Source organism: Helianthus annuus, chromosome 15 (assembly GCF_002127325.2).
Source record: "Helianthus annuus cultivar XRQ/B chromosome 15, HanXRQr2.0-SUNRISE, whole genome shotgun sequence".
NCBI lineage: Eukaryota > Viridiplantae > Streptophyta > Magnoliopsida > Asterales > Asteraceae > Helianthus > Helianthus annuus.
The window spans coordinates 29,275,857-29,294,716 of NC_035447.2; the positions used below are offsets into that span (position 1 = coordinate 29,275,857).

An 18,860-nucleotide genomic window follows, 5' to 3' on the forward strand; every position below is an offset into this window, starting at 1 on the left:
GTTTATGACAAATTTCATACTACCTTTTTACTACGCATTTCTGACGAATTTGTAATAAATAAAATAAAAAAAAAAAGATTTCTACAATGGATTTTGTGTCACAAACCCATCAGTAAAAATATGCTTTGTTTAAAGAAAATGTTTTTTTTTCTAGTTTTATTCTATACAAAAGCAAATAAAACTAAAAACTATAAAAATTCAATAACATTATTCATAAATTTATACAAATTTACAAACAAAAAATGTATAAAATCTACAAATATAAAGAAAATAAAATTCCATATTCATCCGAAGCTTGAACCGAGATTGCCCCAACTCGTTTTGACTGAACTGAACCTGAACCGAGATTGCCCCAACTCGAGCCACACCTTAAACACCTCCACTAACGTCATCAATCGCGACCCCGAACCGTCATCTAAACTGAACTTGTTTCTCGTGCTCACCCAATGTAGACCCGAGCTCGAAACAAACACCTGCGTTCGACCCTGAGCGGACTGAGACCGAAAAAAATAAATAAAAATAAGTAACCGAACCATTGCTGAAAACCTTTTCTTGAAATAACTTAAGAAAAAAGAAAGGAAGGAGATGGGGGGGGTTACCGAAAAAATATGTCACCGCCGGCAAGCCGTTGCCTGAAATACGACCACAAGGTGATCACTTCGTCCTCATCTCGCATCCGCTGATGCGTCGGTTCGTCGTCGCGCTGCCGTAGCGAGGTGGTCGGAGGTCGAGGGGTTGCAGGTTGTTGTGCTTCGCCGGAGGATCTCTAGAGCTGAGAGAGGAGGATGTGATGAAGATGTGTGGTAGGTGGGTGTGCGGGTTCGTCGGAGTCGGCACCGGCCGACACTTTGGCTCCGGTCACCTGTTGAACAAACGAGAGAGACAAAGGAGTTAAAGGGTTTAGGGTTTCAAATGAGGTAATGAGGCACTTTGGCACTTTGGATCTGGTGTGCGTATTTTTTTGATTTTAGGGTTTCAAATGAGGTAATGGAGTTAAGGTTATATTTATACCTAGGTTTTATGAAGTGGGTTGGGCCTAGGGCCCGTTAACATGTTTTGAGCGGCCCAACACATCCCCGAAGCCCGTTTTCCAAAGCCAATTATCGTAAATTGTCGTAGAATATTGTTTTAGGGTCAAAACTTCGTAAAAGGGATGTCGGTAGTCGATATTAACCGCGTAGGTTGTCGGTGCGTTAAATCGCGTAAACTGCGTAGTTCGTCGTTTTAAACCGTTTTTCGATCTGGTTTCGACTACGGATATTAGAATTTAATTACGATGCTAAATATATAGTAAAATTATAGTTTTAAAGGTAATACGCGTCTCTGATGCTTCTGTTTCATCGTTGATTGTCGGTGCGTAACTGTTTCGGCGTTCTTCGTTCGTGAGTAGTCATATCTAATCATTGCGCCCCACGCCCGGCTTGAAAGCCAGGCCCCAAGGGGCCACGCCCAAACCCAAGCCCACCCGAGGTGGTGGCGTGGGCGTTTTCCCCCAACCCACGCCCAAACCCCCGCTCCATACCCCACGGTCTAAGTATAGAGTACAACTACTCAATGCATCAACATGTTGATAATTTATAATGTATAAATATGTTTCGTTATTCTTTTTATTTACAACTATCAAATAAGATTTAATTATTAATTCCAAAACATACTTACAAAAATTAAATGTATTATAGTTATGTAATAATTAGGGCTGCATACGAACCAAACGTTCGGCGAATAGTTTATAAAAGAACATGAACAGAGGTAACGTTCGCCTTAAACACTATTTATTATCGTTCTAATGCTTATTTTGCGAGAAATTAAGAGCCGTAAATCACGTGTTTATATGGTAATAATAAAATATGAAACATATTTATACATTATAAATTATCTACATGTTGATGCATTGAGTAGTTGTACTCTATACTTAGGGAGATTTTCAAAAAAAAATTGATATAATTACACTTTTAATACGATTTATAAAAACAAATTGATATAATTACACTTTTAATGTGATTTATAAAAACAAATTGATATAACAAGTTTATAAAAAACTGGATATAATTTATGTGCCACCATATTAATAATAATAATATTTTTTCATTAACTAACTAGTTAATAATAATACAAGTAATAGATTCCATGCTCACCTAATTGAGCCAATCAAAAGGTTTAGTTAAACTTCACACGGATCACCATCCTACGGTCCATTGCTCACCTAATATTCAATCCAACGGTCCATTGCACATCTAAGCCCTACACATTTCCTACACAATAAATTTTCCATCACAAATGCGTAGCAAGTTGCTACACATTTCTTACACAATAAATTTTCCATCACAAATGCGTAGATAGTTGCTACACATTTCCTACACAATATGGTAAAAATTTTCCATCACAAATGCCTAGCAAGTTGCTACACATTTCCTACACAATAAATTTTCCATCACAAATGCGTAACAAGTTGCTACACATTTCCTACGCAATAATTAATAATATTGTTGATTAAACATTAAAATATAATCTAAGTATAATAATAAATAATTCGTCACAAATGCGTAGCAAGTTGCTACGCATTTCTGACACAACAATTAATATTTAAATGAATTTAACATATAAATCTAATTCCAACAAATAAATATTGTTTCCGTCGGAAATGCGTAACAAGTTGCTACGCATTTCTGACACAATACTTAGAATTAGTATATTTGTCACTATTGTGTCACAAATTGCCCAAAAAAATCATGGTCTTTTTTCCGTAGGAAATGCGTAGTAAATGTGTTAGAATTTGTGACGCATTTTTTTGCGTAGGAAATTTCCGTAGCAAAATGACCACTTTTCTAGTAGTGTGCGTGTGGTGTTAATCTTGGGTTCTCTGGAGTCCTTTTCACCTCTACTTACCATTTTTTGGCCGTGAGATATAGCTGGTTAGAGGCCATTATCCTGGTTCAAAAAAGGGTAGAAAACAAAAGTATGGTGACACAATCAATTGCAAGAACTACATCAAAATTGGATAATAAATAAAAGATTGAGGAAAACTTAACACTCACTGGTTTTGCACCGGAAATGATAATCCAACGGCATAAACCTGCTTACCAGAGACTTCAGTCGTGCCTCTCCCTGGTTTCCTATCCGGCTGCACCACCCGCTAGTTCCCCAAAAATCACTACCTCATTTAAGTCTACCTTTTTCCCATCGCAGCCACCACCAAAAATGGTTGAGTTTATTTAACAATAATCGCCACAACAAACCCTCTTCCGTCGAGTCTCCATGTTCCTATCGTAATTTAATTTAACTGCAAGTTAACTGTCGGCTATGGCTGTTGGAATCTGGATGCGAGAAGGAGATGGACAATGATTACTTTTTCTCAGTTGTGAGATGGAGATGCGTGATGGTCACAAGGTAGAATCGTAAGGGTAGTTTAGGAAAACTTGTATAAAAGGTTCCAAAATTAATTTTCTTTTGAATTCACTTTGTAGTTAAGTTTTGTAAAATAATTATTTATCCAAACTTGAAATTAAATGATACAACATAACAAGACTCATATTACTTGTTGAAGTAAGAGGTTACATGATATAATGCGAGCAATTGTACTTGTGTTAAATCATATCAAGTTATAGAGAAGGTAATACTTAATTACCTAGACTAATGTAATCATTAAAAACGATTTAAACCTTATTATGTTTTTTTAACGGCTAGGGTTACATAATCCCTACTTCTAAATTACACCAAATTTACCCTATGCGAGGAATTGAAACTTGGTGTCTCCCCAAGAAAACGGCTGAGGTTACATAATCCCTACTTCTAAATTACACCAAATTTACACTATGCGAGGAATTCAAACCTGATGTCTCCCCAAGAAGCAAAGGTTACATAAAAATTCTTGAAGATCATGTCCTATGCAATTTAAAATAACTTTGTTGTAAGCCCGACAGATTTCTAAATGTATTTCCAATTTATCAAATATATGATCATTTAAAGGCAAATCTCATCATCATTAAAATTTGCAATACAAGATTCTGCTAAATACTATGCAATAACAAAAAAGGGAAATGAGATATCTTAAATGGTCTAGTTTTGTAAAGCCTACATAAGATATCCGACTTTATTCAGATCGAAAACTAGACTGATATCCCATCTTTGAAAACCTATTCAAATTGTTATTTCCAATCTCATAAATCGAAATCGAAAACTAGACTGATATTGCATCTTTGAAAACCTATTCTTGGGATTGTGGTGCGGCTTGCTGTGGGAATGAAGAGTGGTCAGGATGACTATGAAGTTAGTGAAGTTTTTGAATGGACAAATGTGAACATCAATGGGAAGTGTGCTTTCAAGATTTTCAAGCTTGTGAAGAAAAGGAAAATAAAAAGAGAGATAAGTGTTTATGCTATTGCTGATGTGGATTGTTGCTATTATAGCTGGATTTTCAGGCATTTAGGACACCAAGACCACCAATGTATGACATTGATACCTGGTTCGAATCTTTGACCTCCAATTCTATTGCTACAGAAGCTGTTAAACCAAAACTGAAGACCATGGCACAAGCTTAAGATCGTCTTTCTACCAATGAGGTTATGTCATAAAATATTGCACAACGTTTTAGAATAACAAGGCATGAACAATATCAAGTTGTAGTTAGGTCCCATAGGAAGATTGTTGTTGCACATGCTGGTGTAACATTTAAGGACGATATCATTCCAATCAAAGCTATGATTGTTGGCCGAAAACTGAGAAAAAAAAAAGGTTTAAAAATTCTATTGAAGATGCGATCCACCCAAGGGCAAGTTTAGCAGATCTTGCAAACATGAAGTTGGTATTTAAGAAAGATGGGTGAACCCTTACTCGTATCACGCCAAGTGAGTGATGGTGTTGGAGTTGTCCTTCTAGTGAATAAAAGTGTTGCTATGCAGAAGAGTTTACCAATTCTTGGTATGTTCAGGACTATTGTTGTCACAACCCACTTTTCCAGATACTTAATGTGACCTACTGATACAGACTTAACAGAAAAAACTTAAATTATTTCGTCATATCTTAGAGTACAATACTTAAAAAGTAAAACATATGATATGTCTTATGACAGTACAATGCAAAGTTAAACGAAAGTTTTGTAGAAATATATCTTCATGTCAACATAATTCTCTAAACCTTGATTTTTCCTTCCTGAATTATCGTTCCTTCACCACCACCTGAAATACATGTTTAAAAACAAAAGTCAATTTTCATATCAAAGTTCAATAACATACATGGTTGCAGAAGTTGCTAGGCACTCGCAGATAGGTCAAATAAAAGCAAGTCAGGTTCTTGTAAATGGAAACATAAGCTTACTTGGAAATACAAGCGAAATGACAACATTTACGATTAAGTTTACATAAGATATACAAGCTTAGTTTTAATGACAATATGACGGGTTCAATTTAACGTCTAAAATCCGAAAGAGTACGTGAAAAGTTGACAAAAGAAATCCAACATATCAGGTGGAGATTAATTTAACTTAGCTTTATATCAAAATATGTTCAGAAACTAGATGGTGCAATATGGTTCTTGATGTGCTTTTGTTCCATAAAGATTGAGTTTGGTTTCCTTCTACAATCAAGTATGTTACCATTGGCTCATTGTAAGTGTGTTTGGTAATTCATCTTTATTGTATCCGTGTGTTTGGTAATGAATCTTGAATGTTTTCTTGTGTTCGGTAAGGATTTTTTATTGCATTCTTGTGCTTGTTAATTAATGTTTGCGATGATGGTGACATGAAAGGGACAACATTTTTCCGATCCTAGATTGCAAGCAAACTTATAAATAAAGAAGATGAAAACGGAATACTGGCAAGCAAAGAGAATACAGTAAGTTTAAGTAAAAATGTAAGATGAAACCTTTTATGAGGGTTCAAAACATCACCAAGAAGAGGAGAAACTCACCCATTGAAAACACGGAGCGGACCAATTTCTGGTATAACAACCTTAACAGGAGGAATAGGAACCGGTGTTGGCCACGTTGGAATGACAAATGGCACCACCACCCGCCATGACAGGTCATCAATAGCACCAGTAGGTTTACAGGCAACATCTAGCTGTCTGTTCTGAATATTATATGATACCAAACAAGCAAGCTCCACACACCTCAGATAAACAATATCCAGATCAAATGGATGGAAAGATAATGGAAGAAAAGTTGCTTTCATTAACCAGCTCTCCAGTTCAGGATCAGAAGATGAGAGATCACTACGGGTCACCTTGAATTCAGAACACCATTCACCTTTATCATAATCTTTCATATCCCACATACTAAAACAGTAAAACGAAGTAGCATCAGGTGCCACCTGAAAAAGACGAAGCTTTCCTTGACACGCGTCACACAAACGATAAAGCCCGTCATGCGTAACCTCACTTTGGACATCTCTGTCAGCAGGTAATTGAATAAGCCGACAAGACTTTGGATCCTTGTAAGGATCAAAAGCAACCATACCATGATCATTAACAAACCAATGAAGAACTCCTTTAAAGCATATAGGACCTGCACCACGCTTCGGGAATGCAATTTGAAAAGGACAAGGCACCCTATAACCAACCCATTCACCGGTTTCAGACGAAAAAATCTCTAAATGGAGATAGTCTGGGAATGAGGTGAGCATTTCTTGTCTCACAACTGAGTGATCCATTTCTAGCCTCACAACTGTATAGTCAGTAACAAGATTATCCTCATTAACCCTACTAACAAAACCTTCCGCGAAGAAATTTTGTGTTTTCGTGGATTTAGCTAAAGTAACCCACTGCCTGGTAACCGGATTACAAACATGGTAAACCAAAGGTCCCAACGAACAACCTAGAATCAAGCCATTACTCACACCTAACACTTTAAACTTGATGGCTTTATGTTCCTCCCTAGACAAATAAAGTCCAGATGAACTGTAACTTTCGGAACGGAATCGGTTAAGAACATCTTCAGGTTCTGACTCACAAATGTACCTATACAAGATTCTGAAAGGCAGTGACGATGATGCTGTGTTGGAGGTTATCATACGCGAGATATAAAACCGCGAAAACGAACGTTGAGAAATGAGGGTTTGCCAGTGTTTGCAAACACATTTCAACCTGAAAAGTGATTTAAGAGGCAATCTAGAAAGTATTTCATATAGCAGTGAATCGGAGTCAGGAGCGTTATGAATATCATATGTGAATGTTGTTGGTTCAGGTCCCAAACTCTACACACTCACAACACACACTTTACGTATATATGTGTATATGAAAATATGATAACAGGAGGAAAGTTGTATTTGTAATTGAAAGAAGGTTATTGTATTCGATCAAAGAAAAAAGGGTACTTCATTCAATAAAACAAGTTGGCTATTTATAGCCTTACACATACATTAGAAACCAAATAAAGAATATTCTAATTTAACCTAAAAATCCTATATACCAAACAAATATAGCACGTGCAAATCTTCATGACTTATTCCATTACTCATGCATTATCTCCTGATTGCTCGGTCTTCAAATCACACGTTCAAATCCCATATTCTTGCTCAATATTTGACCACTTCATTACCATGTGACTAATATAAAACCCAGCTGACCCATTTAGTTATTTGACCCGTACTCGACCCATACGACCCGATAACGTGCCGACCCATGTGACTCGTAAACAAACCCGAATAATCCAACAATCACCCCCTTAATCGGTGTTTGTTTACGCCTTCACCGCAGCACCGAACCACCTTGGTTCCGAACCATTACGACTTTTACCGGACACCCGACCTCGACCTCGTCCAAAGCCGTTCACCCCCTGATCGTGATCTCACTATTCTGTCAAGCTCTTCCTTGATAAGCACACCTTGCGTATCAACCACCAACTAGACGCCTACCACCTGTACCGTCTTCGAGTCGCTAAACGAATATCTCAGCCACCTGCTGTTTCGTTTCTACCGCGCTACACCCGTTGGTTTTTCTACCCAAAGAATTCTGCACCCCTTGCAATTCTTCTCCTAGGCTAGAAAGAGTATCCGACAACTAAAATACACGATCTCTTCTTCGTTCTTCGATCAACAAACTGGGTTGACAAGCCCGCTGATTTGGCCTAATCATGACTCGTCTCCTCTACCCTCTTGACCCGCTAGAACGGTAACCCTCGAAACCACCGACCCACGATCACCTAGTTGTTCTCTCCGATCACTGCTGATCTATCACCTCGGATCACTGCACACCGGTAACCTCTGATCGCTACAGCCTTTTCTTCCACTTTAATCACAGCTAACAACCACGAGACACACCGATGTTCACCCGTCACCCCCGTCATCCAACCGGTACTCCCCGCACGACAACGATTGACACGAACACCACGTCTCCGTCTTCCGCTGTTAAACAACCCCGAAACAACACCTTCTTTTACGACTGCCCTCCACCGACCGACACACCCGCCGGCGGCGGAGGCTTCCTCCGATCTTCTCGAGCCCTAGGCTCTGATACCAAATGTTGGTTCAGGTCCCAAACTCTACACACTCACAACACACACTTTACGTATATATGTGTATATGAAAATATGATAACAGGAGGAAAGTTGTATTTGTAATTGAAAGAAGGTTATTGTATTCGATCAAAGAAAAAAGGGTACTTCATTCAATAAAACAAGTTGGCTATTTATAGCCTTACACATACATTAGAAACCAAATAAAGAATATTCTAATTTAACCTAAAAATCCTATATACCAAACAAATATAGCACGTGCAAATCTTCATGACTTATTCCATTACTCATGCATTATCTCCTGATTGCTCGGTCTTCAAATCACACGTTCAAATCCCATATTCTTGCTCAATATTTGACCACTTCATTACCATGTGACTAATATAAAACCCAGCTGACCCATTTAGTTATTTGACCCGTACTCGACCCATACGACCCGATAACGTGCCGACCCATGTGACTCGTAAACAAACCCGAATAATCCAACAAATGTATCATCAAGCCCAAGAAATGATGAATCCGAACTAGGGCTTCCTTCGTTCGAATATGGTGGTGCAATTACCTGAAATTCAAGGTGATTTTGAGTCGGAATTTGGTTCTGATCGCCATCGTTGTTGTGTTGATTGGTTGAATCGGTGATAACACAATTCTGAATCGGAATTTGAATCTGATCGGCATCGTTGTCGGTTGAATTAGCGTGGCCTTCCATTAGTGTTTGGTTGGAAGTTGGAACCAAGCTGAGTTGTTGGTGTAAGTTCATATGCAGCGAAAGAAGGTTCTGTAGTCATACTTATACTGCTTTTTCAGGACATATTTATTATAATTGTCTTTTTCTTTTTCTTTTATTTTGGCAAATAGCAGTAATCCCAAAAAAACACCAATATATTTTCGTTATATTCTTTATAAAGTTCCTATACCAAATATTTCCATATTGAAGTCCTCTTAACTTGTAAAATTTGAACAATATTTGTGAACTTTTCGAAAAGAGCAAACTTTTATTGTGGTTCGGTCGTTTTTACGAGTTTCGTCCATAAGGTTTTTTCAACATCTTTCTACGTGCTTGTGGTTTCTAAATCTTTCCATTTTTGTCCAATTCACTAAATGTAGGTCCACTCGGAGGATCAAGTTCATCTACTTCCTTGTTGTCGAAACACACCCGCAAGTGCGGAATCCAAGTGGGTATGCAACCAAACCAAAGAACACAAAAATACAAGACAAAGATTCAAACTTTAAAGCTCACTTGTATATTCAGTAGAGTTTAGATACAAAGATAATACATGAAAGTTCTCTCCAAAACTCAACTGTGTGCTCTCTAAACCTATTTGTTCTGCAAGTTCCCTTTTTATAGCCAAGACCCAGTACACCAACGATAGATGTTCTGGGCCCAGATATAAGCCCAAGAAGAACCAAAACCAAAAAGAACCTGGGTTCTTCTTGAGAACCTCCCTACGAAAAACTAACCCAAGAAGAACTATGTAATTCTTCAATATGGTTCTTCGTGAGTTTTTATAACACATGGAAAGTTAAAATAATCACATGACATCATCATGGTGATGTCATGGTGATGCGGTTCACGGCTCTTCGTGCTTCGTGTGTCGGTCTCTGGGGCGCACGACGGAGGAATGTTGCGACGTCGGTCTTGAGCCGAACCGAACCGAGCCACATCCACACAAAACTGTATCAATAAACTCCCCCTTGGATGTTGTTGGTGAAGGTTCGCTCTTCATGTTGTAGGATCTTCAAAGTCTTCAGGTGTCACAAATAGGGAGTGTATCAACAAACTCCCCCTTGAATGATACTCATGAATCTTTTGATCTTTAGTACTTCAGATCCTTTTGGTGTTGATGAGTGGTCAGCTGCAACTCGATCATCTTGATCCTCTGATTGCATCAATGTCGTGTCTTCATTCCACAGCTTGTCATCTAATACGTTCTCTTTGCCTTTAGCTAATTTGAATGTCACATCTGGACACACAACAGAGCTAAACGCGTAATGAGAACAACCGCATGGAATATAGTCAAACGACACATGACACACATGAGACCAACTCTTAATCAAACACCGACCGACAACAGTTTGAAAACTTAAAAATTTATCAATTTTAGTCTTTAACTTTCAAAAACTTGTTAACTTTGACCGTTTATGAAGATGCAATTGTTTTCCGGCTTACAATCAGGATTTTAGGTAGGACAGACTCAAGTTCCAACATCGATCAATCAAAAATAAAATAGAAATAAAATCTTTTTGCGATTTAAAACACACTTAAAATCTTTTTGGGATTTTTGAATATTTCAAATGTAAAGACAGAAAGCAGTAAATAAATATTTACAGACATTCTTTTTGCGAGTTTCGAGGGTAAGAGAATCATATCAGTGTACGGTCACGCCAAAACACTCTTGTTGTTTAGTTAGTTAACATTTAGATAAGCATCCTATAATGATTATCGGTATTGTTGTCCGCATAAACTCAACTTATCAGATGTACTCGCGGTTAGGGGATACGTTAAGGTATGATTTATACTTACCGACCGGTGTTCATCCACACACGACACATTTCCGTATCAAGGTATGCACGAGAGTTCATCTTACTTACTGATGAGTATACCATTTATCATCTGTTTTCAACATATATGATGTGAGATGCTCACTTATTCGAGGATGAATACAAGCCCTTTGTGATAAAATCACTTATTAATGAGGAACTTGATATTCAATGCATGCGGGCACAAGAGCAAGTCCGTGAACGGGTTAGTACCATCGTACCGACAAAGAGATGAACTTGACTCTCGGATGATAAATGTGATTTAAAATCACTTATTCAGGGGGAATGTGATATTTATCACTTATTGATGGTCGTATGCATCATGTATTATATACATGTTTGTATGATATGTACACGTATGTATGGTATCATGGAAGATCTTGACTTGCGTCCCCAATATTTTTCAGTAAAAGATTCAACCGGGATACCTAGATGATAAACAGCATAAAGACCACGTATCTCAGAACCTTGGCAATCTATCAAACGAAATTTCGGTACCACGACCATATGCCAATGAGCGGTTCCCACGCAGTCTTTAGTCGATTTACGTTTATATAACCCTGCACACTTTAAAATGATTGTGAGCCAACCGATACATCTAACATTGAGCTGCTTTTCGTTTTTCATTCTAAGTTCAAAGAGGTTTCGACAGACCACTGATGTACTATCATTTTTTCTTTTTCTCGCCAGGGAACTCATTTTTGTTTTTCTATTGTTTTTGTATTTTTCTGATTTGGATTTACTCCCCCTAAAATTCAAAAAATAAATTTAAACTTTTAAAATCATCTTTTTGAATTTTCCCAAGAAAAATATTCACAAAAACGATTTCCCATTGTGGATTAACTCATGCTTTACCTCGATGCCATTTACCAAAATTAATTTAATAAAAAATGATTTGTCGAATTTTGGAAAGATCAATTGGCATGTCGGTAATCGGTGTGGACCAAAACAGCATTGACGAGTTTCATATTGAAAAGATCACGTGTGAGGTGATATTCGAGATCAACGTGTCTGGTCAAAGAGTGTTGTACGAGATGTTAGTAAGTCATAAAGCAGGTTAAGTATCAACAAGGATTGGAGAGATTAGAATTTGAATGATTGTCCTTTATCCTTATACCCATTTTCAGGCGTTGTCCTTTATGTTTAAAATTGACGAGTTTTATACTTTATGTTTTCAAATCATAACCCAGTTAGATTTTTCTGTCAAATCTAATCATGTGCAATGCACATGAGGGTAAAATTGTCTTTTCACCCTATTCTTTAAAAATACATATAAAAGAAAAAAATATTATATATCATAACAAAAGCCCTCTTCTTCCCCAAATCAATCCTATTTCAAAACCCTAATTTCTCTTCAATAACCTGCAACAACTCACACCCCATTTCAACTATTCTTCACAATTCACAGACATCATCTTGGTTCATCTTGGAGAGATTGACGCTTCATGATCATCATTATCGTCTTGGTCACCGAGCATCACCATTGTAATTGTCCAACCTGCAACTTCTAAAACATCATCACTGCTCAGTCACAATCATCGTCCAATCAAACGTGTTTCGAGTTGCATTTGTTGTTCCGAGTCCAGTCATTGTATAACAACTCTCCCGAAACCCATAAAATACTCCTATACGTCCTAAAATACACCCCGTATATGAAAAATATGCCTAAAATACTTTATTTTTATAAAAATCAATTAAAATCAAAAATATGGGTTCCTCGCGGGGCGCGACCCATATCTTTGGGTATGTCGCGGGCCGCGACAAGGTGGCACCGGGCGAGCACTCGTGACGCCACGTGTCTGATATGTGTTGGGTCTAAGGGATTGAGTCGACGAAGCTAGGGCCTACCCTAGTTCTCTCGCGGGCCGCGAGAGATATAAAAGCGGCCGTCACGGGCCGCGAGCCGACCATCGATCAGACCTATACAAAGGGGTCGAGAGCTTTAGTTTCAGTCGCTAAATTCATTTCTTCTCTCTCAGTCCCTATAATAGTTAAACGTTGCTCGATATTATACCCCTAAATGTGAGTCTTACACTAGATATTCTCTTGTAGGATCGAATCGCGACCTGAATGAGTCGTTTGGAAGAGTTCTTAGACTATACGAAAGGCGGAAACAGACATATAGACTCGAAACAGCTTGAATATCACTTTAACCTTCTTGTATATTGAATTAACAACGATTACAGTCATAAGAAATACCGGCAGCACTTCGGTACAAGTTCCTGATTCCCCACCAAATGACATGACCACTAGCCTATTTATAGAGTTTCTGATTCCCCACGAAAGTGCAATGTTCATTTCGTGGGAAATCAACATTTCGTCATTTCGTGGGAAATCAACATTAAAATTCTATTATCCTGAACTATGTGACTCGATCTAACATATCTAGTGTGAGACTCGATACAAGACGAAGCCGACAGATGTATGCACTAACAGACTCCCCCTCAGATGTTGACGAGTCTTCAGTGTCGAGTGTTTTCATCTTCAGTCTTTATCAGTCTTTGGGCTTTTCTTTCTAATCAACATCAACAGACTCCCCCTAACAATGTGCTGGCATTCCTTAAGTTCATCAGCATCATCTGCTTCAGGATCGTAGTCTGGCAATTTACAGATTCAAGCAACGCAACCTGGCTCACCTGCAAATTCTCTACCCAAAACATAAGTTTCATAAAAGATAAGATATAACTATAGATCCCAAAATCAATCCGGATCACAGTGGTTGGTTGTTTTAACCCAAAACACCTATTGATTAAGTGTTTGAGCTATGAAAAGTCAAGAATGATCAAAGATGAAGGTGAAGCTAATGGATTAATGAATACAACAAGTGTTGTATTGAATCCAAACAATGAAATAAATCAATAGAGAACCTTGAATATCGGATTTGAGCACAAGATCAATGATAGAATGTAAACAACACCAATATTCATTCAAGAGCCAAAAGCTTGAGTTGGTTACAATACAAGGGGTATATATAGTGTTCCTGACTAGCCAGCAAATTTATAAATTTGCTGGAATCTTATCTACACTAGGTCAGGAAGCCTAATTCTAGACAAGTACAAAATAAGCTCTTATACTATCAAAATAGCTACAAACTATAATTAAAACTAATCCAGCACATGTATCAACGATCTCAAAAGTTCCAACAATATCCCCCCTAGATCGTTGCATACTTGTCTTTTCATTCTTCAGTTGTTTCCGCTGGATTCTCTGTAGCTGGCTTTTCAGGCTCTGTGGGATTTTCTTCGTCCGTTGTCATTTCGGGTGGTGCCTCGGTCTCGATTGACGCAGTCTGAGTTTCTTGAGCAGTTGCAGCTTCACTATTTGGTTGATCCTCCATAGTGGCCTCATATGTGGATGAGGCCGGAGGTGGTGATGTTGTGGTGGGTTCAGTTGTTGAAGCAGAGGTTCTTTCTTTCTTATGTTCATGTTTCTTTTTCTTGCTCGCTTCCTTTTTCTTTTCTTCGGTTTATTTTCATTTCTCAATCTTGTCTACCAGATCCAGCATTTCCCTCTTTAACTTCCAAGCTCTCTCTACCGCTCTCTGAAATAGTGCAGCCTCCTCTAGATTTGCATTACCAGCTCCCACGTTTATGCGGCTAGCATTCAACAATGTTAGATCTGAGAGCCCAAACATAAAAACATCCATAGGATCCAAGATATGAATATCCACATTTTCGTTGGATCTGATCACAGCTTCACCTATTTTGCTATCATAGAACCATTTTTTGAAGTTGTTGAGGGCAACAGGAATTTCTTCAGGGAGTTTGATTCTCGTGACCACTTTGGCAGGGTTGATCACCCACGTCACCTTTCCCTTCCCTATTACTGGATCAATGGTTGTTTTCGACACTCTACGTCTTGGACGCTGTGGAGTATGATTAGGGAAACCCTTGTTGCTTTCTTTAGCGATTATCCGCTCAAAGTCTCTGCCGATGCCTCTTTCTTCTGGATTTAGAATGTCCAGGCGACCAAGCTCACGCAAATCCCACCTGGGAAGTGTAAAGAGATCAAATCCGGTCTGAAAGTACTGAATCACGCCACCACGTCTTTTAACCACAAACATTCCTCTCAGGTTGTCGTACATCCAGCTAATGATTCTGTTAGTAGCTTCACTCTTTTCGACAGTTATCACCTGATAAAAATCAGGGAGTCTTTCTCTTTCTTTCTTGAACCATTCTGGATGCTGAAGAGAGAAAGTTTTTCCATTTTCTTGCTCATAAAGACTTCCTCTTCCAGACCCCATTCGATGAATCTAGCCGGCATATCATCTCGGTTCACTTCCTCTTCATCACTTTCATCTCCCTCAGTTGCCTTTTCAACTGATTCCAGGCGTCTTTTCTTACCCTCAGCTTCTTTCTCTTTTCTGGCAGTTTCTTCCTGTATAAAGGCTTCAAAGTCGAAGATTTCATCAAAGGAGAACATGGGCTTTATTTTCAACTGCTCGCACACATTTTTCATCATTCTGTAATTTTCTCTAACCCTATCTGCTGAAATCTGATAAACTTGGATTGCTTAGCCATGTAGGCCTTCATCTCTTTATTTTTCTTTCGCTGATCCTTAATCTTTTCTCTCAGAAAGTTTGTGTCATTTACTTGGTTTTTTAGCAGACAGATTTCCTTGGCAACAGAGGGACCGGTATCTTTGATCAGTTTATGTAGGATCGTTCTCCGACCTGTTTGAGTCGTTTAGAGTAGTTCGTATCCGAATTAAGAGGCGGAAACTAATAATTTGGTGCTATTGAAGCTATATTCACTTTAATATTGTTGTTTTATTGATATCTTGCAAGATTACACGATCTGACAGCACTTCGGCAGCACTTGTGGCTCAACCAGAAGATTACACCGTTAACTATGTGCTAGGATCGCTCCCCTATTTATAGATAAGCTGGTCCGCTCATACGTACATGTACGTATGAGCGGTCCTACATTGTGACATAAAAGCGGTCCAACTACATGACCCTAAGAGCGATCCAAACCATTACTGACACATAAGCGGTCCTAGACTAGTGACTAATAAGCGATCCATATACAACTTGCATTTCTAGGTATCCGTGTCATTTCCGATCTGTTCAATCTTCAAGACTTGATGGAAGACGTAGTCAGCAGACGTAGGTGCACTAACAGACTCCCCCTCGGATGTTGACGGAGTCTTCATAGAGTCTTCGCACATGACTATCTACAATCTTCATCAGTCGACAATCTGCCTCTGAAATATCTATCATTCCAAGAATCCTCGTGCTCTATCTTCATTATCAACAAACTCTTCTCTCTTAAATGTTGACACGGTGTCTTCAGACTCCCCCTCTCACACAGCTGGGATCGTAGTCTGGAATTCAAACTTTCACTGGTTCTAAGATCGTTAACAGGCTCCCATCAGGTTCCAGATCAATACCTGGCTCCATTCTCTCTCAGGATCAATATCTGGCTCAAGTCCTGCACAATCTCTACCGAACCATAAGTTTCTATAAAGATTAAAACTTTTCAACAATTTAGAAACTATGTTGAACCAAAATAATAATGATTTTGCATTCAAGGAATTATTACTGGTTCTTATCAAAACAACTTTACCATCTACACACAAACATTCCCCAAACCAGTTCTTCAAGTTTAGCTCTTTGAATTTCGAAAATCAGCATCTCAACACCAGTTGTCGAAAATCTTTTTGATTTTTCAAAATTTATGCTAAAACATACCAAAAATCTTTTTGAAATTTCTGAATGAAAATAAATGCAGAAATGAAATATTTACAAACAATATTTTTGTGAGTTTGTGCAAGAGGATCATATCAGTTATAAAACATATCACAAACACCGTTAAGCTTGATTACATATTAAGTTCTAAACAATTTACTTAGATTGTCAGTATGTTTGTCCACTTAAATTTTCACACAGATTTCAATTGATTCGAGATACGATATTAATGTTTTAGAGACTTAAACTTAATTGTGTATCACTCCACTTGAATATACTCCCGTATCCAGATCCCAAATATTCAGTCTTACAGGTGAGTATACCACAGATGATATCTGTAAAGGGGTAGATGCGAAACCGTGAGAGCTCAGGTCAGAACTTCCGTTCAGCAGAGAGATGACGGCTCGACTTTTGGTGGGTCCCCTTTAGAGGATCTTTTTTACAACAACAAAGATTACCAATTTTATTGTTTAACCAATTTGCTGAGGGCGGCGCTTATGTTTCAAAGCTTTTTGCAGAAAGTATTATTCGGGGACTAGGTCAGTATTTCCATACAGCAGAAGTCCCGAAATAATACCCCAGATATCACTGAGCATAAAGACCTAGTATCTCAGAATACGGTACCTTTCAAACAAGATTTCGGGGGTTACCCATATATCCAAGAATAGTTACCCACTAATTAAGTAAGTTTGATTTAGGTTTATATCTCGTTTCAATTTACTAAATGTGCGAAAATCTACTGACACACCCACAGTAAGATTGTTTATCACATTTTGACTTTACAATTCTTTAGCGTGCTGTGATAGTCCACTGATGTACTATCATTTCCTCTTTTATGCAACAAAAACTCATATTTCAATTTTATCATGTTTTTGTCTTTTTCAAATTTTCTGATGTTTTTGGATTTTCTAAAAATTCTTACTCCCCCTAAAATTCAAATACATCTAAAGAAAATTAAAAACAAACTGTACAGAACATGACAACTAATATCGAAATACTTCAATTCTCCATCCGTTTGGCTTAAACAATCAGAACTCCCCTTCACAACAAACTATTTTCCCATAATGATTTCAAAACACTCAAGTTTGTATTAATCAGAATGGTTTTTTCCGGAAAATAAGTTTAGTTGTTTTTATCTTTTGTAAAATTGGGGCAAAATTATCACATTGTTTACCAATTTCATGAATGATAGTTAAGTCAAGTTCAATTTAATGACCTTGATTTAACCACTTGTAAGATTTACACCAATCACTACCATACAACCACTTGTAGATTTAGCAATTAAGCTTATCAAACCTGTTTTTCAACCAATTACCATCTTTTGGTTGAATTCTCAAGGTGCCGATTCCTACTCCTCGCTTACAAACCTGGGAGTTCCGGCAAGTCCTGCAACTTCTCAAACACAAATTTAGAAAGATGCCGATTCATGATCCACAATACCATCTTGGGATCTCCGGCAAGTCAGGATTTTATTCTTGAAAAAATATATCCACCCAAGCCTGACCTTCCTTGGGTGTAACCTCATCGTTTTCATTGTTTCTTTCAACCGACCTGTAAACCCATCCTTTGGAAACATAAAAATCTTTAATGCTCTGGGCCTTACCACTGACCATTTTTCCAAAGATGCGTTTTACATTTCCGTTAAAAGTTTTTTTCAACACCAATTTTCTTCTTATCAGAATAAAATTGATTTGAAATTTCAACTTTTCCGATTTTAGATTTGTAATTTTTAGCATTTAGTGGCGGAAAATTCACATCGTCCACTTTCGGAACTTTCTTTTCAATCTTTTTCTCAACACGTGGCTCCTCTGATTTTATGGAATCAGATTCATCACCAGAACAATTACCTGAACCTTTCACAACCCATTTCTGATTTGGCACATTTTCTTTCCTTTTTGAAGCACTCTTTGAACATTTCTCCTTTTTCGAAAGTTGAATTTTCAAAGCCAGTAAACTTCCGGGTTGACAGTTCAGTATTTTCAACAACTTTTTCTTTCATTTTTCTTGAGACTTCTTGTTTTGGTCGAAATGTCTTTGGACAATCTTTCGCAACATGACCCACAGCTTTACACTGAAAACAAGATCTCTTTTCAACCTTCTTCGGATCTTCCTTCTTCTTCATGTCCTCTTGCTTCTTAGCAAGGAATTCTTGATTCGTTTGATTTCTGGAAAATTTTTCTTTTTC

At 37.9% G+C, this 18,860-nt stretch overlaps 1 protein-coding gene and 1 long non-coding RNA gene across 2 annotated transcripts; both read right to left on the reverse strand.

The window, feature by feature from the left end:
- Positions 1-189: 189 nt before the first annotated feature.
- Positions 190-978, reverse strand: LOC110911166. The gene is made up of 2 exons (XR_002576865.2): positions 600-978; positions 190-494 (listed from the first exon to the last, which is right to left on the reverse strand). It is a non-coding gene; the product is annotated as an uncharacterized LOC110911166 (long non-coding RNA).
- A 4,921-nt stretch (positions 979-5,899) lies between these two features.
- Positions 5,900-9,154, reverse strand: LOC110913496 (putative F-box/kelch-repeat protein At1g15680). Its single transcript, XM_022158321.1, has 2 exons — positions 9,008-9,154; positions 5,900-7,186 (listed from the first exon to the last, which is right to left on the reverse strand). Exons 1-2 carry the CDS (start codon positions 9,152-9,154, stop codon positions 5,900-5,902), a joined length of 1,434 nt encoding a protein of 477 aa, XP_022014013.1.
- Positions 9,155-18,860: the final 9,706 nt, after the last annotated feature.

Bases quoted from the DNA above. Each gene is read 5' to 3' on its own strand.
- LOC110913496 (XM_022158321.1), bottom strand. From the start codon at position 9,154: ATGGAAGGCCACGCTAATTCAACCGACAACGATGCCGATCAGATTCAA. The intron at 7,187-9,007 runs GTAATTGCACCA...GTGAGTGTGTAG, and splicing joins AAAATCACCTTGAATTTCAG to AGTTTGGGACCTGAACCAAC.